Genomic DNA, 22,672 nt, shown 5'->3' with positions numbered 1-22,672 from the left:
CCCGCCTGCTGACTCCCCCCAGCCTCCACCAGATGATGCTGGGGGACACCTCCCTCAGCAATGTTAGGGTCCCTTTCCCACTGAGTTGGGATTGCCTTCACAGTGGGCTGAAATTGCTTGCTGACCAACGATTTTGCCCCAACCCCCCGCCCCCCGCCCCCCCACTCTGGAATTGGAGTCATCCTGGGTGACTCTTCTTGTGATCTTGGGGGTCAAGTTGAGCCCTATTTTATAGTCACTAGATCTCTAGGGTCCCCAAGTGGGGGGGGGGGCTCAGCGCACGTCCCTGGAGTCAAAAGATGCCTAATCCTCACTTGATGTGTCTGCAACCCCAGCCTGGTTGGTGGAGTCCATCCGTGTCTGGAATCCATTCTGCGTCCTCAGTAGATAATCAGGCCGCGGGTGTATGGATAGTTCATTGAATTCTGTACCTCACAGTGGTTTTTATCTGGCCGTCAAGTGGAAGAATCAGGAGGAAGGGGAATTACAGAAAAAATGACCAGAAGATCACGAAACAAGCAGAGGTGGACAAAACATAACTCGAACCAAGTGTCAAGGGTCGAAGTGACAAAGTGCCTTTGAGCTTGGCTCCCTCCCCCGCCCCGCCCTGAGCTGCTGCACGAAAGCCACCCCCTCTCCCCTCAGCCGTGTTTCCTCATCTGCAAACTCACACCCGCCCCGGGCCCACCGTCCAGCCCTGTGTCCGTGCGTCCCCCCGGAACCACACAAGGGAGGAAGCCTAGCTTCCTTCTTTCATTTTCCATTTCTTGACACTCGCCTTCCTGGACAAGTCCTGCGCTTAGAAAGAGGTCTGTGGTCAAGCAGAACTAAGCAGAGGTTAGAGAACAGCAGCCTGGCCTCAGCCCTGTCCTGCAAACAGCACCGGCCGCCAAGGACGGGCCTCCTCGGGCACTGGGGCTGTCCCTGCCATCAGCGACAGGTCTGGTGAGACCTGATTAGATCCAAAGAGGAGACACGGACACCGTGGCGGGGTGGCATGCGTGCCGCGGGTTTAGACTCCTCCCCCCGGTGCCACGGGAGCTCGGTAGGGGACAGCGGACTCTGCCTGCGTGGAGGCTGGAGGGCTTCTCAGAGGAGGTGATGCTAGATTCGGGCTTTGAAGTAGAGGCCTGATTTTTCCAGGTGGTAGAAGCAGGTGATCCTGGCGAAGGATCTGCCAACCCAAATGCCTAGAGGCCACGCGGGGATGGCATTGAAGCAGCGCAAAACGGCAAATGTGCAGCGAGCATCCGGGTATGTCTGGCGTCGGTCCTAAGTGCTGGCATAGGAAGGTGGATAATGCCAGAAGTCAGGTGGGTGGGGCGGAGAGGAGGGGCCTGGGAACAGACCCCCGTGGGGGCGGGGGCAAGGGGTCATTGGCTGAGGGTTCCTCGGTCGCTCAGTGGCAGGTTTTCCTTCCAGAAGCCCAAGGCATTAAGGGCTGGGGCCAGAAGGACCTGGAACGTCAGATCTGAGGTTCCTACTTGAGGGGGTGGGACGGGCCCTGTGCTTGTGTGTGTCCATCCTGAGTGGCTTTGAAGTGGAGACTTTCAGTTTTCCTTTCAGTCCCATATATATTTGGGCCCGGAGTTGTGTGTTCATTACACACACCGCAGGTGACTGGGTCCACACGGCTAAAGAAAAGCCGGGCGGTGTTCAGCTCAGAAGATGATTCCTTGGTAAGTGTGGAGGGTGGGAACCCCTGCCCCTCTACTCACCCTCCAAACAGCTCTTGAAGGAAGAGGGATCCTAGCTCGGATTTCTAGCCCAAGGTCGTGCCCCAAAGAGCGGCATAGACAGGATTTGAAGCCGGGTTACTCTGACTTCTCCCCCTCCACCCCCGTGCCCCGAAACAGTGGAGAGGGAGGGGGGCACTGCTCATCCCAGGTTCCAGACTGCCTGCGACCTGAGCAGACCCCAGGAGGGAGGTGGATATCGGGGAGGGGGGAGGTGTGGGGAGTGGGCAGGGGTGCTCATCCCTTTGGGGAATTTGGAGGAAGCAGAGGAGGTGAAGGAGGGCAGTTGAGTGGGAGCCTCTCCCTGCGGTGACCTGACTGGCAAAGCATTTCTTCTGAGATGCAAATGATCAAGGACTCAAGGTCGTGTCACCCACAGTGTCTCTGAGCCACCTGCTCGGTGCCAGGCTCTGCGGGGAAACTGAGGGCCAGAAAGGGAGCTTCTGGCCCAGGGTGCCTGGACCGGGAGACAGAGCAGGACGTCCGGGCTTCCCCCGCTGCCCCGCACCGGGCCCTCTGTTCTGCGTGCCGTGGGGCAGTAAGAGAAGAGGCAGGCGTGGGTGCCCCTGTCAGCAAGAAGGGAGGCAGTGCGGGGGTGACAAGGGCCACATTGTGATACGGTCCCACCTTTGTACTCTTAAAACACCAAGCTGGGGGGGCGCCTGGGTGGCGCAGTCGGTTGAGCGTCCGACTTCAGCCAGGTCACGATCTCGCGGTCCGTGAGTTCGAGCCCCAAGTCAGGCTCTGGGCTGATGGCTCGGAGCCTGGAGCCTGTTTCCGATTCTGTGTCTTCCTCTCTCTCTGCCCCTCCCCCGTTCATGCTCTGTCTCTCTCTGTCCCAAAAATAAATAAACGTTGAAAAAAAAATTAAAAAAAAAAAACAAAAAACACCAAGCTGGGGACTCCTGGGGACGACTGTGGGGGCGTGAACTTACCCTGTGTGTTCACACAGGCCGAGTCAGACCTAGTATGTGGTCATTAAAATCTCATTTCTCCCCAAACATCTGGTGTTCCCTTCCACCCTGCCCGCCGAGAACCGTGTGACCCTGGGCGAGTCCCTTCCCCTGGGGACTATTTGTTCACATCTTTTAAAAAATTGGCTTCAGTGTTTTCATGTTGATTTGGAGGATCTCTCGCGTATCATGCCTGCCCCGCTCTTGTCTGTTCTCAGCATCCATCAGTCGTGTCTCCTAAGGTGTCCTGTGCAATTTTCCTTTTTTTTTTTTTTTTTTGATGTTTATTTACTTTGAGAAAGTCAGAGACCTGTGGCGCTCGGAGGAGGGGCAGAGAGAGAGAGAGAGAGAGAGAGGGAAAGAGAGGATTCTAAGCAGGTTCCTTGTTGTCAGTGCAGAGCCCGATGTGGGGCTCGATCCCATGAACAGTGAGATCATGACTGAACTGAAACCAAGGGTGGGACGCTTAACAAACTGAGCCACCCAAGCGCCCCTGCAATTTTTCATTTTTAGCAGGTCAAATAACTGTACCTTTCCCTTTATGGTCTGGGATTTCCATCTTGATTAGAAAAGTTAGCCCCAACTCAACATCATTATCGTTTTGTTTAACATTTCTTCCAGGATATTTGTAGCTTTTTCTTTGTAGCTTATGTTTAGGTTCTGTTGGGACTGAGAGATTGACTTTTATTATTTTTTTTTTAAATTTTTTTTTTCAACGTTTATTTATTTTTGGGACAGAGAGAGACAGAGCATGAACGGGGGAGGGGCAGAGAGAGAGGGAGACACAGAACCGGAAACAGGCTCCAGGCTCTGAGCCATCAGCCCAGAGCCCGACGCGGGGCTCGAACTCACAGACCGCGAGATCGTGACCTGGCTGAAGTCGGACGCTTAACCGACTGCGCCACCCAGGCGCCCGAGAGATTGACTTTTAAAGAGTTTATTTTTTTTAAGTACTCTCTATGCCCCACGTGGGGCTTGCACTCACAAGCCCGAGAGCAAGCGTCGCACGCTCCAGTCACTGAGCCGCCAGGCGTCTCATCGTTGGGGTTGATTGATTGAGTTTGTACAAGCTTTTTGGTTTTTTCCTTCTCTTCCTCCTACTCCCAGATGTTACTTCTCCCCCCCTTCCCCTCCTCTCCCTCCTCCTCTTCCTCCTCCCCCCCTTCCTCCCACTCCTTCTCTTTCTTCAGAACGTCTTTAATGGCTGCCCCTGCAATCCAAAGGAACACGGCTTTTTTTGTGTGCTTTCCAAGGAGCAGTAAGGAAGCGGCCTCCACCCTTCTCCCCAACCGGCAGCAGTTAGTGAACAAAATTGGGCTAAGGCTGGAGGGAGCTGGGCCCGACATCCACACCTGGCCTGGCCACCCTGGGGGGAGGGGAGGCTTTGGAAGGCGCTTTCTGGGTCTCAGGCATCGGGACACCCATGTTTTTCTGCGGTTTCCTCTTCCTCTGTCTCCTCATATAAAAATATTATGGCTGGAGTACGGAGACCCGAAGAAGTGAATGGACACTCTCAGAAATCTGAGAGGCCTGTCAAAAGCGCACTAAATCGACAGGGTAATTTGTATCAAACCTGAGGCACAGTCTTATTTGTTCTCGGCCAGAAAGAGCTTCTCGTGAAGATAGACAAGAAAAACAAAGAAAATTACTCAACGGTGAATGAAACTGGGGTGTGCCGTGACTCCCACACCCCAGATCTTAGCCCGGCTGGGCCCTGGAGGGCAGAGGGTGCCCCCGGGGCAGAATAGGAAATGCGGCAGGGAACAGACAGGGCCTCTGCGAGCTCAGAGTGGAGGAAACAGAAGGCTGGAGAAGATACAGAGAACCACGGAGAGGACAGAGCACAGGCAGGGAGACCCTGGAGAGTAACTGGGTGGGGTCGGGGGAGAAGCAGGCAGGGGAGGGAGCCTTGGAGCTGGGCATCTAAGCACAGATCAACGTTTGCACGTTCAGGAGGGTGGGGAAGGGCTTTCCAGGGGGACGGAGCAGCCTGAGCGCAGGTGTGGAGGCTGAGGTTAATCAGACGCAAGGGGCAGAACATTGGACCTGCTTGGGCAGTAGGGCAAACGACTCTTGATCTCGGGGTTGTGAGTTCAAGGTCCACGTTGGACGTGGAGCCTACTTAAAATAAAACTTTTAAAAGAGAAAGGAAAAAAAAAAAAAAAAAGCAAGGAAGCTCGGGGTCCGCGAGGGTGCCTGGACCAAGGCGACGAGGAAGACAGGAGTAGCAGCGACAGGGGGATGGGGCGCCAGGCTAAGGAGTTTGAACCCGGTGCTGCCTTCGCCTCCCCTCTCCCTACCCGAGGAGGGTATCCCGCAGCCACCTGCAGGGAGATGCTTTGGTGAGAACCTCTGCCCTACCGCGTCTGGAGAGCTTAGAGCTGGTGAGGATGGCAGGGCTCCCAGTCTGGGCCACGTCGTCGCACGGGACAGGCCCCTCTCTTCTCCTCCTCCCCACAAACTGGCCGGGAACTGACCAGTCAGCAGGCTAGTGAGGAGCCCCCGCCACGTACGAACCAAGCAGGAGGGAGCAACGTCCAGGATCAAAACCCAGCAGACACCCAAGACAAGGGTCAGGGCCAGGCCAAGAACAGCACAGGACGGGAAGGATGAGCCCGAGGGTGCAGACACATCTGCAAACGTTTGGTGTCATCCAGGGTCTGGTTCTGTCTACCCACGCGGTCCTCCTGGTCTCTGGTGCTCATGCTTCATGATGTCACTTGGTGGCCTGGGCTCCCAGGGTCATGCAGCATTCAAAGCAGAAGGAGGAGAAGGCGGCCAGCCAGATCTCCTCTCCCGCCTGTCCCTTGCAGCAGGAAGGCCCCAGGCCCGCCCCCTAAGCCGACTTCCCCTTGTGTCTTGTTGTGGCCAAGGCCGGGCCGGACAGTCGCCCGTCGCTGCAGAGGCGCCCAGAAAACACATACCTGGTGTCCAGGCCCCAACATGAGAGGCAGCAGGGTGGAGGGGGAGGCAGGTGGCCTGGGAGGAGGTGGAGGTGCGTGGGAACTGGCGGGCTGGAAAGCAGCAGAGGCCGCGAGCATTGCTTTGTCGTTAACATCAAGGCTGAGAGCAAAGATCAGTAGCTAGAAACGGATCAGTGTCAGCAAATGCCCAGGGCAGCAGTGGTTTGGACAGAGGAAGATAACCTGCTGGGAGCCGGCCGCACCCTTGCTGGGCCTGCCTTGATCCCCTGACAGCTGCCTGTGTGCGTTCTTTCCTCCTCGGTAGAACCCATGATACCCACTATGTAGATCCACACCCTTACCTTCCGTGCCCTTCAGCCTGAAGCCGCCAGGCACACTCCTGTGGTTGAGGAAGAGGGCGTTAGAACTGATTCTAGGATCTGGGCTTTGAGGGAGGCTCTTAAGGAAGCAGGGCCGCTCTAGATGGGGTGCTGTGCTGCCGAAAGGGGGAGCATTTCTATCAGTGCGTGTCTCAGTAATCTTATCTAGCCCAGGAGAGGACAGAGGGCGATGCCTGGCTCAGTCGATTAAGCTTAAGCGTCTGACTCTTTTTTTTTTTTTTTTAATTTACATCCAAGTTAGCATCTAGTGCAACAATGATTTCAGGAGTCGATTCCTTAGTGCCCCCTTCCTCATGGAGCCCCTCCCCCCTCCCCCAACCCCTCCAGGAACCCTCAGTTTGTTCTCCATATTTATGAGTCTCTTCTGTTTTGTCCCCCTCCCTGTTTTTATATTATTTTTGCTTCCCTTCCCTTATGTTCATCTGTTCTGTGTCTTGAAGTCCTCGTGAGTGAAGTCATATGATATTTGTCTTTCTCTAATTTCGCTTAGCATAATACCCCCCAGTTCCATCCACGTAGTTGCCAATGGCAAGATTTCATTCTTTCAGATTGCCAAGTAATACCCCATTGTCTATATACACCACATCTTCTTTATCCATTCATCCATCGATGGACATTTGGGCTCTTTCCAGACTTTGGCTCTTGTCGATAGTGCTGCTATAAACATGGGGGTGCATATGTCCCTTCGAAACAGCACCCCTGTGTCCCTTGGATAAATGCCTAGTAGTGCAATTGCTGGGTCGTAGGGTAGTTCTATCTTTAGTTTTTTGACGAACCTCCATACTGTTTTCCAGAGTGGCTGCCCCAGCTTGCACTCCCACCGACAATGCGAAAGAGATCCTCTTTCTCCGCATCCTCGCCAACATCTGTGGTTGCCTGAGCTGTTGACTTTTAGCCATTTTGACAGGTGTGAGGTGGTATCTCATTGTGGTTGTGATTTGTAGTTCCCTGATGAGGAGTGATGTTGAGCATTTTTCCTGTGTCGGTTGGCCATCAGGATGTCTTCTTTGGAGAAGTGTCTATTCATGTCTTTTGCCCATTTCTTCACTGGATTATTTGTTTTTTGCGTGTTGAGTTTGATAAGTTCTTTATAGATGTTGGATACTCACCCTTTATCTGATATGTCGTTTGCAAATATCTTCTCCCATTCCGTCGGTTGCCTTTTAGTGAAGCATCTGACTCTTGATTTCAGCTCAGGCCATGATGAATCTCATGGTTTATGAGACCCAGTCCCATGTGGGACTCTATGCTGAAACGAATATGCTTAAAAAAAAAAAGGGGGAGAGAACAGAACAAGGACAAAACTTGCTAGAGAAGTAACAGTCATTCTTTTTAGTCAAGGGAGGGAATATTACCTGGAGGGAGTGCCAGGCTAGCCAGCCAATGTCAAGGCCTCTTGTGGTTTTCTTTCTCGGTCCCTTATCACAATCATATAATAAATAGAAGGGGGAAAATGCCCATAGGTATATATGTATTTTTTAAGTTTATTTTGAGAGAGAAAGCACTAATGGCAGAGGGGCAGAGAGGAGGGATCAAGAGAGAGAATCCTAAGCGGGCTCCACACTGTCAGTGCGGAGCCTGACGCGGGGCTCGAACTCATGAACCATGATCATGACCTGAGCCGAGATCAAGAGTCAGATGCGTAACTGACTGAGCCATGCAGGTGCCTCCCGGCCTTTCCTTCCTGAGCCAAAGTCAGCTGCTCAACCAGCTGACTGAGCCACCCAGGTGCCCCCAAAATGCCCATATATATTAAGACTCCCTTTCTTATTAAGATTAATTATAACTACCTTTTTTCACCTTTATAGCTACCTTTTTTTTGTATATTTTGTCTCATTTGCCCTCAGTTGAATATTATTAGGAACTCATGGCTTTTCACTGACTCAGCCTGGCCCAATTAAACATGATCATAATGATCACTATCTATTATTATTATTATTATTATTAGATGTAGTTTGTTGGGACTTCCCCATGGGTACCCTGTTGAGCACAGCTCTGAACCTCCCTGAAATCATCCTTGCCCCGTGGAGTGTGGACATTGCAGACCCGTGGAATCCAGGAATTCAGTTTCCCCCCCAAGGAGTCTTGCTACCTTTGAGTAAGAAACACCCATGGGTGCCTATGTGAGTGGGTGACATATTGCTAGGAAATATATCTGTTGAAGGTTAGAGTTTACTCTATTCTAGTTTAACTCATGTTATCATCCCACTTTTTTTTTTAACGTTTTATTTATTTTTGAAAGAGAGAGAGATAAAGAGAGAGCACATGCATGTGAGCAGGAGAGAGGCGGAGAGAGAGGGAGACACAGAATCCGAAGCAAGGCTCCAGGCTCAGAGCCGTCAGCACAGAGCCCGACGCGGGGCTCGAACCCACAGACCGCGAGGTCATGACCTGAGCCAAAGTCGGACGCTCAACTGACTGAGCCACCCAGGAGCCCCAAACCTTAAAACAAAATAAGATGGCAACCCCAAGAGCACCCCCTCATGGAGTGTGTCTGACTAATCAGTGAGGGAACCATAAGGAGCCCTGCCCCTCCTAGATACTTGATCCACATTAGCTATCGTCAGTTAATCAACACAGATGTGCCTGACCTCGAGTAACTTCTAGAACATTCCGTCCCATCTTTTCTTCTGTGTTTGGTTTTATTGCCTCTATAGCTTCTCAGATGGCAGTCTCCCTCTCTGATTGTCTTCTCCTTGTGCCCCAACAGGACAGCAGGACTGTGACCTGGCTTGGGAACAAGCTGGAGTGAGGTGAGGAACCTTCCTTAAATAGCAGCCAGTAGAGGCCAGGAGACAGACGGACATCAGGTTAAGTCCCTTTTGGCATTTGTGACCTTCCCAGAGGGAACCACCAGGGACCTGGCCCCTTGCTGCTCCCTGTGGTCACCGCTGGCTCACACTTGACCACACAATTTGTTCTCTCTTTCTCAAGGGTGAAGCGACCCCTCCTTCCGACTGGGACGCAGACGCCAGCTGGGGGGAAAAGTCTGAGATCCCACTGCTGGCACCATACCCAAGAAGCCTGTGGGCTCTACCCAGGTAGTCACCTTCCAGATGATTCCCGGAATTGGGGGAGTGCCTCCAGCTGAGTTAACCCACAGCGGAATCAGTCCCTTGAAGGGGACTGATGAGTGTCCTGGGCCCTTCAAGAGGGACCAAGGGGGAGCCCCCACCCTTGGTCCGGGAGTCCATAGGGGCCCCTCCCTCCTGTCCTCTTCTCAGGGTCATGGCAAAGGTGCTCACTTCCTCCCTCCCCCTGCCGCCCATCCAATGACCCAGAAGTGAGGCCGGGACAGCCCACAGGAGGTGGGGGACAGCAGGGGGGAAGGAGAGAAGGAAGAAGTCCTGAACTAGTCACCTTGGAGGCTTCTCCTGCCCTCTTGACCTGTCCAGCCCGGCTGGGGACGACTGTGGGGCTTTACCAAGCCATTCCCTCCAGCTCTCGCCCTGCGGCCGGCCTGACTGCTGGTCCGCGAGGGACGGTGGGCCACTGAACTGGACCCCAGGGTGGCCTTGGCCACCTCCCACCTGTGTGACCCGGGGTGCCTTGCCTAACCTCACCTGTAAAATGAGAATATTCCCTTATGTTGTTGTAACGATCAAATATAATGTGTGTATGCGATCTGGGCCGGGACCTGCCACACAGTGTGCCGGCCCTGAGTCTCGTTGCTGTCCCCTCTACACGGACCCTGTCAGCTCCAGGTGGAAACCTCCCCTCCCCCAGCACCCCCCGGCTGCCACCTGCCCGTGTCTCAGGAATAAGCCCCCGACATATCAGATGTGAAAGCTGAGGCGAGGCCTGAGGGTATTCACCTCAATACCCCTGCCTAGGCCGGCTCGCAGTGAATACACAGATTTAGTGTTGTGGGTTCCCTCCAGCTAAGCCCCGGTTTCCTCTCTCCCTTGGCGAAGCAGGAAGAAGAAAAAACAAAACAACTCATCACTTTTTTCTTTTCTTTCCCCATCCAGAGAGCGATATGGAGGATATCATTGAGTATTTCCAGGACTCAGTGAGCTGGGATGACCTACATCTCCTGCTGACTGACCATGAAGCCTGGGAGAGCTTCATGGCTGAGGCCAACTTGTCCAGGTAACCCCCCGGGGATGCCCCAAGGCGGTCCCCAGATCTCCGCGTGGCAGTATCCTCGAGCTGGGGTTGAGTGTGCTCCTTCTCAACAATCCGTGAGGAATATGTCTCCCATGGCATTCGCTGGCAGGGAATGGCCTCGGGTTGAGAAGAGATGAGACCTGCAGAGGGCAAGTTAGGTGACCTTGGGCCTGAACCTAAAGCAGACCTATCTCTGCCTTGGTTTCTTCATCCGTTCAATTTTATCGGGGAGAAACCAAGATAATGTACGTAAAGGGCTTGGCATCGTCACCGACACATAGTAGGTGCTCAATCAATGTTAACTTTTTATTTTTTTTTAAGCTTGTTTATTTTGAGAGAGAGACAGAGACAGCACAACTGGGGAAGGGGCAGAGAAAAAGAGGGAGAGAGAGAGAGAGAGAGAGAGAGGGAGAATCCCAAGCAGGCTCCACATTGTCAGTCCAGAGCCCGACTCAGGGCTCGAACTCATGAACCATGAAATCATGACCTGAGCCGAAATCAAGAGTTGGACGCTCAACCGATGCAGCCACCCAGGGGCCTCAATGTTAACTTTTTAGAAGATTGCCACGAAGAGACAGGGGCCAAGGGTCTTCTTCCTGGAGATGAGGGACCAGTCCGAAGAACGCTGACGTACCAGTCTGTGCCCCTGGGCATTTGGACTAAAGCCTTCCCTCCCCATCTAAGGAGTTGTATGAATACTGCAGGATCCTGCTGGCCCACGAGGTGGAGAGACTGGAGTGGAGTTGGACCAAGCTGTGTTGGATCCAGACTCTATCTCTGTCCAGCCCTGTGTTTCTGGGTGTGTAGTCTATTAGTCATTTGTTCAATGTAAACAGTAACTCAACCTGATAAGATTATGGCGAAGGCCTTAGCATGAACTGCAAGGTCAAAGGTGGGGGCCCAAGGGCAATCGTCTTGTCCGAAGGCCGGGATGGACAAGAGGAAGTCTAGGTTGGAGGACTAGGTAAACTTGGGCAGCAAGGCTAGGACTGAGTGAAGCTCTCGGCACAAAACTCGAGGTCCTGGGAGAGAGAGAGGGGGACACAGAATCCAAAGCAAGCTCCAGGCTCCGAGCTGTCAGCACAGAGCCCGACGCGGGGCTCGAACTCACGGACTGCGAGATCGTGACCTGAGCCGAAGTCGGATGCTTGCCCGACTCAGCCACCCGGGCGCCCCTATCCTCTTCCACGTAGAGCGGCCCCAGACCAGTGGGAGCCGATGTGGCTCTGCGACAACTAGTGGCATCACAGGGGGCAGCTGCTTATTCTGTACTCAATTCTGGGGAGACGCACAAGTCCCCACCAGAGGGGAAAGTACTTCCTCCACCAGCTTGTCCAAATGCGGTCTTTTCAGGCTTAGGGTTTCATACAGATGGCTCTCCAAGTCTCTCATATCTTTAAGCAATTTCATAAAAGTTGCACATGGCGTTGGTGTGCATGCCTATGAAGCTGTCACCAGCTAAGGTGTGAGGCTGATGACACCTGAGAGGTTGGGGGTGCTGGGTGGTGTCAATGATGTGAACTGGAAGAGTCTGGGGGGGAACCAGGGTAACGGACGTCCTGTTTCTCAGTCAGTTGGGGCAGTCACTGGGCTGTGGTCCTCAAACCGCCCTGAGGTTGGATGATTCCCTGAAAGTGTTCACAGAGCGCACTGAGAGCTGTCACACTCAGTCACGCTGTCTTCCAGGCAAGGGTACAGGTGGCCACGGGAGGAGACGCATAGGGAAGGGTCTGGGAGGGTTTCAAATGCGAAGCTTCCGTCGTCCTCCTCCGGACGCGTGACCGTCCTGCGTTCAATCTGTGACAGTGCAAATGGAGCATGGCCCACCAGGGAAGCTCACACTGTGAGAGAAAACACTTTGACGTTGATTAAAAAGACGATTTAATTCAGGGCTGTGGCCATAGAAGGGAGATCAGGCTCTGCTCCGGATACAGAGCTGGGGATTTATAGCCGAGGAGCGGGGGGGGGGGCGGCGGATGAGAAATCACTAAGAGAAGAAGGTGGACGACGCTTGCTAAACGGACCCAGCAGGGTTCTTGCTGAAGGCAGGTCAAGAGCTTCCACATCAGGGACGCCCGGGTGGCTCAGTCAGGAAAGCGTCCGACTCTTGATTTCAGCTCGGGTCATGATCTCATGGTTCTCGAGATTGAGCCCCGTGCCAGGCTCTGCACTGACAGAGAGGCGCCTGCTTGAAATTCTCTCTCTCTCTTCCTCTCTCTCTTGCCCTCCTCTGCTCGTGCTCTCTCTCACACTCAAAGTAAATAAAAAAAAAAAAAAGAGCTTCCACATCAAAGGTGGGATTCGATCAGATATCAAAGGTGATCCGTTATCAAGAGTGGGAAGATTCTCATTAAACTGACCTAACAGGGTTCTTGCGAAGCCCGGGCACTACAGGCTGTCACGGACGGGACACAGAAGGCCAAGGTCGACAGGCTACACAGGCACTGCACCTAGTCAAAAAGAGGGCCTAGAAGATCAAGGAGAGAGTCTTTTAGAGTTTTATGGGGGCCCAATGACATTCGCTGCATGGCTGACCTGTCATCTCCAGCCCCTCCTTGAGGTCACACCCATGCCTTTAGTTTCTAGTGCCTCCGTAGGTCAGAACCGGTAGCACATGACCCAAAGCCCCCATCATGCGTCGCAATGTCAGGCCAAAGGCCCAGGCAAAGGAAGACGGTCCTATCCTTCTAGGACCCTTACCATTCCAGGCAGGGGCCTAGAGGTCACTTCCCAGTAGCCAAGGGCAGAGGGCAGACCTCTCTGTGGGTAAGGTTCATCCTTCCGTACACACTAAGCTTCTCTGAACGAAGGTTTTTCTGCTCCAATGCCACTTCCTTTTGTTCATCTACAAACACCGTGGCGCTGAGAGTGTTGACCTGCCCTTGAGCGAGAAGCCATCTTTCCCGAATACCTACCAGTTGGGGCGCCCGGGTGGCTCCGTCGGTTGAGCGTCTGACTCTTGATTTGGGCTCAGGTCGTGATCTCAACGGCCCAGACCCTCCTTGGGATTCTTTCTTTCCCTCTCCCTCTGCTTCTCCTTCCCCCCACCCGCCCCTCGAAGCAAATAAATAAATACCCTTAAAAACATGCCTCCCACTTAGAGCATCTGAAGAGGAGCACGTATTCATTCCCTGGCCGAGTATGTGTTATGGAGCACGAGCAAGGTACAGAACGTGTGTCACATGGCAAGAAACATCCTTCGCATCTGTCAAACTCTTGTCCATTTGATTTGTAGTGCACGTTCTGCGGTCGATGCGGGAAAGATCGAATCAAGCCCACTTGACAGCTAAGCTTTTCCTAATCGCTTGACCTTCACCTTTCCAGGGAGGAGGCAGATGTGCTACACGCAGGTCTGTGTGAGCTGGAGGCAGACCTGTGTATGGAGGGCAGAGAGAGGATCCAAAGAGACCACCTGGAGGAGAGGTTTTTGAACGAGTATCCCCGGTTGAAACGGGAGCTTAAGGGGCAAATACGAAAGCTCCACAAGCTGGCGGACAAGGTTGACAAGGTACACAGGGGCTGCACCATCTCCAACATCGTGGCCAGCTCCACCGGCACGATGTCTGGGGTCCTGACCATCCTGGGCTTGAGTCTGGCACCTGTGGCATCAGGGATCAGTCTGTCACTCTTGGCAACGGGGGTGGGGCTGCGAACAGCATCTGCTGTGACCACTGTGTCCAGCAGCATCGTGGAGTACTCGAGCACGTTGTCCGCGGAAGCCAAAGCCCGTCGCCTGGCACCAGCTGGCGATAACAGAGGGGAGACCATTGCAAAGGCTCTGTGTCAGAACACACCCCGAATGTTTTCTGTAACAAACAGCTTCGTGCGAGTCCTGCGAAACATTGGAAAGAATGTTCGTGCCATCAGGCTGGCCAAAGCCAGTCCTCACTTAGCAGCCCATGCCAAGAGGTTCATGACAGCTGGGAGAGCCTCAGTTCGAAGTGACAAGCGGGTGAAGAAAGTTTTTGGAGGCACTGTTCTGGCAATGATCAGAGGAGCCCGGATCATGGACGTGGGCACCGTGATCACCTCCCTTCTGGTGGATGTGGCCAACCTTGTGGAAGAGTCAAAGCACCTGCATCAGGGGGCAAAGGCAGAGTCGGCTGAAAGGCTGAGACAGCAGGCCCAGTTGCTAGAGAGCAAGTTGAAGGAGCTCAACCGGATGTATGCAAGTCTAAAGTAGGGCCCGGCCCCGTGACCTCCAAACAGGGCAGGGAGCAGGGTCATGTGCGGGACAAAGGCATGGAGGTACCTCATGAGAGGGGAAGAGGGGGCCAAATAAAGTTTTTGAGGGGCGCTTGGGTGGCTCAGTCAGTTACGCATCTGACTCTTGGTTTCAGCCCAGGTCACCATCCCACAGCCCGTGGGTTCGATCCCTGACAGCGCGTTGGGGCTCCTCAATGACAGCAGAGGCTGCTTGGGATTCTCTCTCTCTCTCCCTCTCTCTGCCCCTGCCCTGCTCACTCTCTCTCTCTCTCTCTCTCTCTCTCTCTCTCTCTCTCTCTCTCTCAAAATAAGTAAATAAACTTAAAAAAAAATTAAAAAATTTTTGGAAGGTGGTGCAAAGGAGTTTGGCATTTCTGTAGCTGCACACGGCGGGGGGGGGAGGGATTAATGCCGATGACAGGGGCGTCGAAGAGAAGGAAGGCAGGCGGAAGCTGGAAGAAGGAGGGAGGGGGCTAGAGAGTGAGGGGGATGGATCAAAGAGGACACGGAGGACATGGCTCAAGAGAGATGTGGAGGAACAAGCCGTGGGACGGCCAGGAATACTACAGTTAGACTTGTTGGCATATGGAGAAGTGCCTCTCTGTTGACCCTCCCCATGGTTTGAGGGACATCCCAGCGAGGACGCACTCCCCCCTTGCTGAGGGGACTCCAGCCCTACCTTTCCTGTCTCGACCCACCTTCATCTTCCAGCAGGCTCACCTTAGGTAGACGGCGACTTCCTCGTGACGGTTGGTGGCCGCGACAAGGATGCTGGCCGCAGTGCCGGCGGTGGGGACGATGGCAGTGGGGTGGGGGAAACGTTTGGCAAGTTGCTGCCGCTCTTAGGGACCAGGGCACACCGAGACTCCAATGAAGTTCCAAAGGCTGAGTTGGAATAGTGGTTGATTTGGGGAAAAAAACAAAAAACACAAAAGGGGAAGAAAAACGGAAGACGCCAGCAACAGGTCGAGGAGCCTTGCCACACGTCGAGGAGATCAAGCAGCTTGGGGCCAAGAGACATCGCCTCTCTGAGCCTCAGTTTCCTCATTGTCTGGGGGGGTGGGGGACAGTACTAGGCAAGATGGTATTTCAAAAAAATTTTTTTTTAGTTTAGAGAGAGAGAGACAGAGTGCGAGCGGGGGAGGGGCAGAGATTGAGGGAGACACAGAATCCAAAGCAGGTTCCAGGCTCTGAGCTGTCACCACAGAGCCCGACACGGGGCTTGAGCTCACAAACCACGAGATCATGACCTGAGCTGAAGTCGGATGCTTAACCGACTGAGCCACCCAGGTGCCCAGCAAGATGGAATTTCAGATTCATGTGGCTCTCCCAGTCTTGTGTTCTATAAGCTACTTCAATAAATGTGGACTGATACAGCAGGCCTCTGTTGTGTTCATCGAGGGGCTCGCCTGGGCTCTGGACTTCCCTTCCCCATGGGCTTGTCTTCTGGGCTCTCAGGGAGCAAGTCCTCCATTGCTTTTTCCTCAGACCTCAGCACGCTGCAGGCCCCGCTGGGACACCCAGGGGGAGCTTGTCCACATCGGGCTTTGGACTGAGCACAGGCGTTTTCCTCAGCTGGTGTCCAGAACCTGGGATTGAGTGATAGATGACCGTGTTTCTCTAGTGGGCAGGAGGGCCGAGTCTTGAACCCCACAGACTTCCTCCTCCCTCCCTCCCTCATGGAATGTCAAGCATGTCAAGGCCTTCCCTTCCCCACCCAGGAATCATGGCGATTCTCTCTCTCTTCTTTCTTTCCCAGACCCCACCTGACATCCCTTCTTCCCAGAACTGCCTTGTTCCAGTTCTCTCCCAGCAGGGTGGAAGGGAGGAAACTCCGGCCATCCTTGTCGTGTGGCTGGTCGGATAAATGGCGGTCCTATGGGTTCACCAGCCCAGCCATCAGATTCTAGGGGAAGGCGCGAAACACTTCGCCGAGCATTCAGGTCTAGCTGTCACCCAGGACTCATTACCCGTGATTTTCTGCACGGGGGTTAAAGAGAAGGATTCGCCGGGTATTTCCCCAACGTTAAGTAACCTAGCCCTTGATGTCTTTCCATGTGCCTCTTGTGCCTTGTCCAATTATCTAAGGCTCTACTCAAAACAAGTAGTATTGCTATTTCAGGCTTCCTAATCTTTGGCGAGTGGAATAATTCTTGGCTCCGCGGCCTGTTATTTTCCTCACCGCCCTTCATTCATCCCGTTACAGACCAGAACTGTGACGTGCAACCCCTCTGCTGTGTTCCCCAAGAGGTAGAGAGCCCTCAAGGCGTGAGGTTTGACGCCTTCGGATGGTTAGCATTGGGTATGGCCAGGAGCAACAGATCAGCCACCACAAATTCTGTTCTTGGTATTCTTTGAAAAATTTTTTTTATGAGTGTATTTATTTTTTGGACGAGAGAACAAGGGAGGCGCAGAGAGGGAGGGAGGGAATCCCAAGCAGGCCCACGCCGTCAGCACAGAGCCCGATGTGGGGCTCGAACTCACGAACCGTGAGATCATGACCTGAGCTGAAACCAAGAGTCAGATGCTCAACTGACTGAGCTGAAACCAAGATCATGACCTGAGCTGAAACCAAGAGTCAGATGCTCAACCCAGAGGCCCCTGTTCTTTGTTTTCATTGAATGTCATCCGCCAGGGAAGGAACTGGGTGGGGCGAGCCTCTGAGATGAAAGATCATAGGACACAGGGACTGTCCTTCCCCATCATACAGTGACCGTGGATGTGGAGAGTTCCTGGTGTCTGCCTCAGCCGCAGGACGGTGGACCCCAGGGTTGTATCAGTGAACCAACCCCGGGGGCTGGGGGCCCTGATCCTTCAGATGCTGTGATGTCTCCACTATCCTTCAAGTAGCGAAAAAATCTCAGTGGGATTGTTAAAAACCCAGCAGCTAAGAATTTGAAAGGCTCATATGTAGGCATCTGGTGGCTCAGAGGGTCAGGAGACTGGTTTAGAAGACAGAGTTTGTACTTGCCGTCAGAATGCGAATGCTGGGAGCGTCTAATCCTGGCACATTGAAAGATGATGTGTTAATTGAGCTGAACCCGCGGGGAGAAAGGCCGAGGGGTACACAGCAGGCTGGACAGACGCAACAGGCAGAAATCCAGCTGGCCCCTCGGAGGGCTCTTGAGCTGGGATCAGGAAAGACAGCAGTGTCGAATTGCTGCTAGATATTGGAAGGGGCAGGGTCCAGAGAGGATGATGGGGACACTAACCCGCACGAGGGAGACGAGATAGAGAAAATGGCCAAAGGCACTTTGCAAGGCTAGGGATGAGGGTTTGATAAGAACCATGGAGGGAAGGCTAAGCTCTGAGCAGATTTGAGTAGGGAGATCAGAATGGAGTGTTTCAGAAGTGAATTCCTGAGTTTTATGGTGACAAGGACATAGCTGGGGAAGTGAGTCTGCATCTTGAGAAGCAAAGGCAGGGGGACGCTGGGATGTCAGAGGGACAGCGGTCAGGGAGGTTGGGACACACTCAAGGGGCTGGGCGTGGGAATCATGGGCAGTGTTTGGGTCCGAGTTGGGTGTTAGGCTGGTGGCAGATGAACTCACCGACAGAATCGCCCGGCTCCGGGAAGTGAGGGGCCAGATTTGTTTCCATGACAGAAACCACTGGTAGATCTAGAACTTCTTGGCTTCCTGTCTCCAGTGTGGTGGGCCCTGCGTGGTAGACGCCAGAGGCATGCGAACAATGGGAAACCGGGGCCTACACCCTGAAGAACAAGGAAGGAGGGCGCTCTGACCCAGAAAACAGGGCCGACACTACCCAGGCTTGAGAAGGAGCTGGACCACCTTAAGAAACCAGATAAGGTGATCCCTGGGCCTGTATGAAATGAGACCAGGGGCCAAAGAGGAGCCACGGAGGGTGTCCGAGGCTTGTCTCACCTCCACATGGAGGAGAGGTTACTGGAAGCAATGTTACCACAGCAGTCGCACGGGTCACCCAACGCCTGGAAACTCAAAGGCCCAAAGACGTGTGACTTGGGGAAAGGGCCGCCGATGGGGTGTGTTGGCCTCCTGACTAGAGTCCTACCCTCTCCCCCTTTGCTACACCTTGAATTTGAATTCCACAGCCTACTGGTCTCTTCTGAGTTATCTTCGTGTTCATCCGGTCTGCCGGAGCGTTAGCTCACGTGAATGTTGGAAAGGTGTCCCAATGGGGCCTGCACCCCTCCCATGGCCACATCTGTCCCCGGGGTTACAGAGCTGTCTAGCCAATGACAGAAAGAATGAGGAGAGGGGACCTGGGTGGCGGTTGAGTGTCTGACTCTTGATTTCGTCTCAGGTCATTGATCCCAGGGTCGTGGGATTGAGCCTCACATCGGGCTCTGTGCTGAGTGTGGAACCTGCTTAAGACTCTCTCTCTCTCTCCCTCTGCCCTTCTCCCCCAATTGCACATGTGCTCTCTCTCTCAAATTTAATAAAAGAAAAGGAAAGGAAAGAAAGAAAAGGAAAGGAATGAGAAAAGGAAACGAAAGGAAAGGAACGGAAAGGAAAGGAAAAGAAAAAAGAAAAGAAATGAAAAGAAAAGAAAAGAAAAGAAAAGAAAAGAAAAGAAAAGAAAAGAAAAGAAAAAAAAGAAAAGAACGAAGAGAAAGCATTGTCCCCAGTAGAACCTAAGGAGTGACCTTTGGTGTCAACGTTGGCAGGACTTTTTTGTTTGTTTGTTTTAATGTTTATTTATTTTTGAGAGAGAGAGAGAGAGAGAGGCAGTGAGCAGGGGAGGGGCAGAGAGAGAGAGAATCTGAAGCAGGCTCCAAGTTGTCAGTGCAGAGCCTGACGTGGGGCTCGATCCCACAAATTGTGAAGTCATGACCCTGAGCCGAAGCTGGATGCTCAACCGACTGAGCCACCCAGGTGCCCCTGGCAGGACGTTTTTATGTGGCTGAAGAGGTGGACCTGAAAGGCCAGTCCCCCTGCCATTCATTCATTCATTCCTTCATTCCATCAGTCATTGGTTGAACACTCATTGATACCCTCCCCTTCTGTGCGCCTGGCACTTGTAACGTTCTGGGGACATAGAGATCAGACAAGGTCCCATCCTCTCTGGAGCTCAGGAACCAAGGGGGCACTCACGTGGGCACAGTGCAGGAGGGGGAGGGGGGCTCCCAGACATGGCCTCTCCGTGTTCATTCCGTCCCTGCCCCTCCCACAGCCCTCCCCCACATCTCCCGGGATGTTCCTCCTCTGTTCCTCGGCTAGTGCCCAACCGTCTGCCATCTTACACGCCTGGTCCTCCTTCACCTGGCCGCCTCCTGCTTATCCTTCACGACTCCCTCAGCTCCTCAGAGGGAGCTCCTCAGACCATCGGTGGGGATTCTAACGCTCCTCTTCTGGGCTCCCACAATCCCATGGGCTTCCTCTGGCATGACCTTGGCACAGCATATTCTCATCAGCTGCTCCATGAGCATCCCTTCCTGCTTCAGGGACCTGGGCCGCTCTCTGCACTCCCCGGCTGCTGGAGATGTGGCCGTGGATGCTGTCGGACCCAAATGCAATGCGTGTTAACAGAAAGAGGGCTGGCTCGGCTTGTTTCTTGTCGATAGAATCGAGGTAAATTTTTACATATGACAAACTACATCCAACTCAAGTGCACAACTCAAGAATTAAAAATAGAACTACCCTACAACCCAGCAATAGCACTGCTAGGAACTTATCCAAAGGATACAGGAGTGCTGATGCATAGGGGTACATGTACCCCAATGTTTATAGCAGCGCTTTCAATAACAGCCACATTATGGAAAGAGCCCAAATGGCCATCAACTGACGAATGGATAAAGAAGATGTGGTTTATATATAATGGAATACTACTTGGCAATGAGAAAGAATGACATCCTGCCATTTGCAGCAACGTGGATGGAACTGGAGGGTATTATGCTGAGCGAAATAAGTCAGTCAGAGAAAGATAGATTTCATATGTTTTCACTCACATGTGGGTCTTGAGAAACTTAACAGAAGACCATGGGGGAAGGGAAGGGGAAAAATAGTTACAAATGGAGAGGGAGGCAAACCATAAGAGGCTCTTTAAATACAGAGAACAAACGGAGGGTTGATGGAGGGGTGGGAAATGGGCGATGAGCATTGAGGAGGGCACTTGTTGGGATGAGCACTGGGTGTTGTATGTGAGCGACGAACCACGGGAATCTACCCCCAAAACCAAGAGCATACCGTAAACACCGTATGTTAGCCAACTCGACAATAAATTCCATTAAATAAATACATACATACATACAATACAATAAAGGACAGATAAAAAATGATGGTTGAACTGAAAAAAAAAAGCGTATTATTCAGAAAATTAAAAAAAAAAGAATTTTAACAGCTGAAGCTTTAAACACCATCACGATACAGAACACATGTATGATCCCAAAAGATTCCTATTTCCAGCCCATTTCTCTCCCAGCCCCAGGCAACCCCCGATTGGTATTTTGTCGCTATAGTGACACATATAAATTGCATGTACAGCGTGGAAATACTATGCAGAGAGAATTTCCTAGAATGGTATATAAATAGAATTACATAGCGTTTCCTGGAATTGTATATAAATGGAATAATATAGTATATATTTGTACCTACTCTCTTTCCCAGCGTAATGCTTTTGAGATTCACTCGCATCCTTGTGTGTATCGCAGTTCATGTTTTAAAACTGATGAGTGATGCGTACGGATATACCACATTTTGTTTACCCTGTTCACAGACATTTGCATTCTTTTCTATTCTGTTCTGTTGTTCTTTTCAAGGTTCTCTTTTTAAATCATCTCTATGCCCAACGTGGGGCTCGAACTCACGACCCTGAGATCAAGAGTCACACGCTCCGCCGAAAGAGCCAGCCAGGCGCCCTCCCCCCCGCCCCCCGCCCCACCCCCGGGGTTGTATCTAATATGAGGCCATTGTGAACAAGGCTGCTTTGTCCTACTCTTGGATGGGCATGCTTGCATTTTTCCAGGGTACGTGCTAAGGGTGAAATGGCTGTGTCGTATGGTAGGTGAATGTTTACCTTTTGGAGAACGTGCCAAGTAGTTTTCCAAAGTGGCCGTACATCTCAGGCTCTCCTCAGTAGTTCATGACAGCGCGGGTTGCTCCATATCCTTGCCAGTCCTTGAAATTGGTAGTCTTTTCCATTTTAGCCGCTCTGATGGGAGTGTCGCGGTGCCTCCCTGATGTTTCCATCTGCATTTCCCTGATAATAATGATGTCGGTGATCTTATCATGTGCCTGTGAACCATTCATCTATCTTCTTTGGTGAAGTGTCTGTTTAAATCTATTGCCCGTTTTAAAACTCGAGTTGTATTCTTATTATCGAGTTCTCAGAATTTTTAGTATACTCTAGATACAAGTCCTTTGTCAGATGTTGCGCTGAGATGGTTTTCTCCTGTTCTGGGACTTCTCTTCTCCCTCTCTCATTGTTTTGTTGAAAAACGAAAGTCTTTAGTTTTTATAAAATACAATTTTTATCAACTTTTGTCTTTTACGGTTCGTGCTCATTGAGTGTTTTCTAAGAAATCACCGCCTGGCCCCGAAGTTATGATTTTTTCTCCCACGTTTTCTTCTACGACTGTTAAGTTGAAGCTTATGCATTTAGCTTTTCTTCCTTAAGTTTATTTATTTATTTTGAGAGAGAGAGAGAGTGCAAGCAAGCAGAAGAGAGGCAGAGAGAGAGAGAGAGAGAGAGAGAGAGAGAGAGAATCCCAAGCACGCCCTGCACTGCCAGCGTGGGACTTGAACCCACGAACGGTGAGATCATGACCTGAGCTGAAACCAAGAGTCAGATGCTTAACTGACTGAGCCACCCAGGTGCCCCCACTTTGTTGATCGTCTTGAAGAACTAGCTTTTGGCTTTGATAATTTTCTCTGTGGTTGGTCTATTTTCTACTTCATAGGTTTCTGTGCTCATCTTCATGATCTTCCTTCCTTCGGCTTACTTGGAGTTTAATTTGCTCTCTTCTTTCTCGCTTCTTGATGTATCTTTCTAGATTTTGATCTAGAATCTTTGGTCATTGATTTTACGTTTTTCATATTCTCCGATATAAACATTTGAAGCTGTTGCATTCACTTCCTGCTATCTCTGTAACAAGTTACCACACACTTGATGGCTTCACACAGCAAATTTATTCTCTTAGAGTTCTAGAGGACAGAAGCCTGAAATCAGTTTTGCCGGGCTAACGTCAAGGTGTCAGAGGGACTGGTTCTTTCTGGAGGCTCCAGATGTGAATATGCTTTCTTGCCTTTTCTAGCTCCTGGAGACACCTGCATTCCTTGGCTCAAGACCCCTTCCTTGCATGACTTCGACCTCTTGCTTTGATCATCATACCTCCTACTTTCTCTTCTATAGGCAAATCTCCTCCTTCCTCCCTCTTATTTTTT

At 52.1% G+C, this 22,672-nt stretch overlaps 1 protein-coding gene across 7 annotated transcripts; it reads left to right on the top strand.

Annotated features, from left to right (window-relative positions):
- The first annotated feature begins 365 nt into the window (after positions 1–365).
- LOC101091381 (apolipoprotein L2) lies at positions 366–14,597 on the top strand. 7 transcript variants are annotated; one of them, XM_045062313.1, is made up of 7 exons: positions 368–1,045; positions 1,144–1,254; positions 1,567–1,679; positions 8,704–8,803; positions 8,928–9,034; positions 9,965–10,085; positions 13,428–14,597. In XM_045062313.1, the coding sequence occupies exons 6-7, from the start codon at positions 9,973–9,975 to the stop codon at positions 14,284–14,286; spliced, it is 972 nt and encodes a 323-aa protein (XP_044918248.1). In that variant the 5' UTR covers positions 368–1,045; positions 1,144–1,254; positions 1,567–1,679; positions 8,704–8,803; positions 8,928–9,034; positions 9,965–9,972; the 3' UTR covers positions 14,287–14,597. The 7 variants fall into 7 exon arrangements, with proteins under 7 accessions (XP_044918249.1, XP_044918247.1, XP_044918248.1 ...); XM_045062314.1 differs by having other exon boundaries at positions 366–1,045; positions 1,144–1,679; positions 8,704–8,746; positions 9,911–10,085; XM_045062312.1 differs by having other exon boundaries at positions 366–1,045; positions 1,144–1,679; positions 9,911–10,085.
- The last annotated feature ends 8,075 nt before the right edge of the window (positions 14,598–22,672 follow it).

Source organism: Felis catus, chromosome B4 (genome assembly GCF_018350175.1).
Source record: "Felis catus isolate Fca126 chromosome B4, F.catus_Fca126_mat1.0, whole genome shotgun sequence".
NCBI classification, from domain to species: Eukaryota; Metazoa; Chordata; class Mammalia; order Carnivora; family Felidae; genus Felis; species Felis catus.
This window is presented reverse-complemented; position numbering and strand designations above follow the sequence as displayed.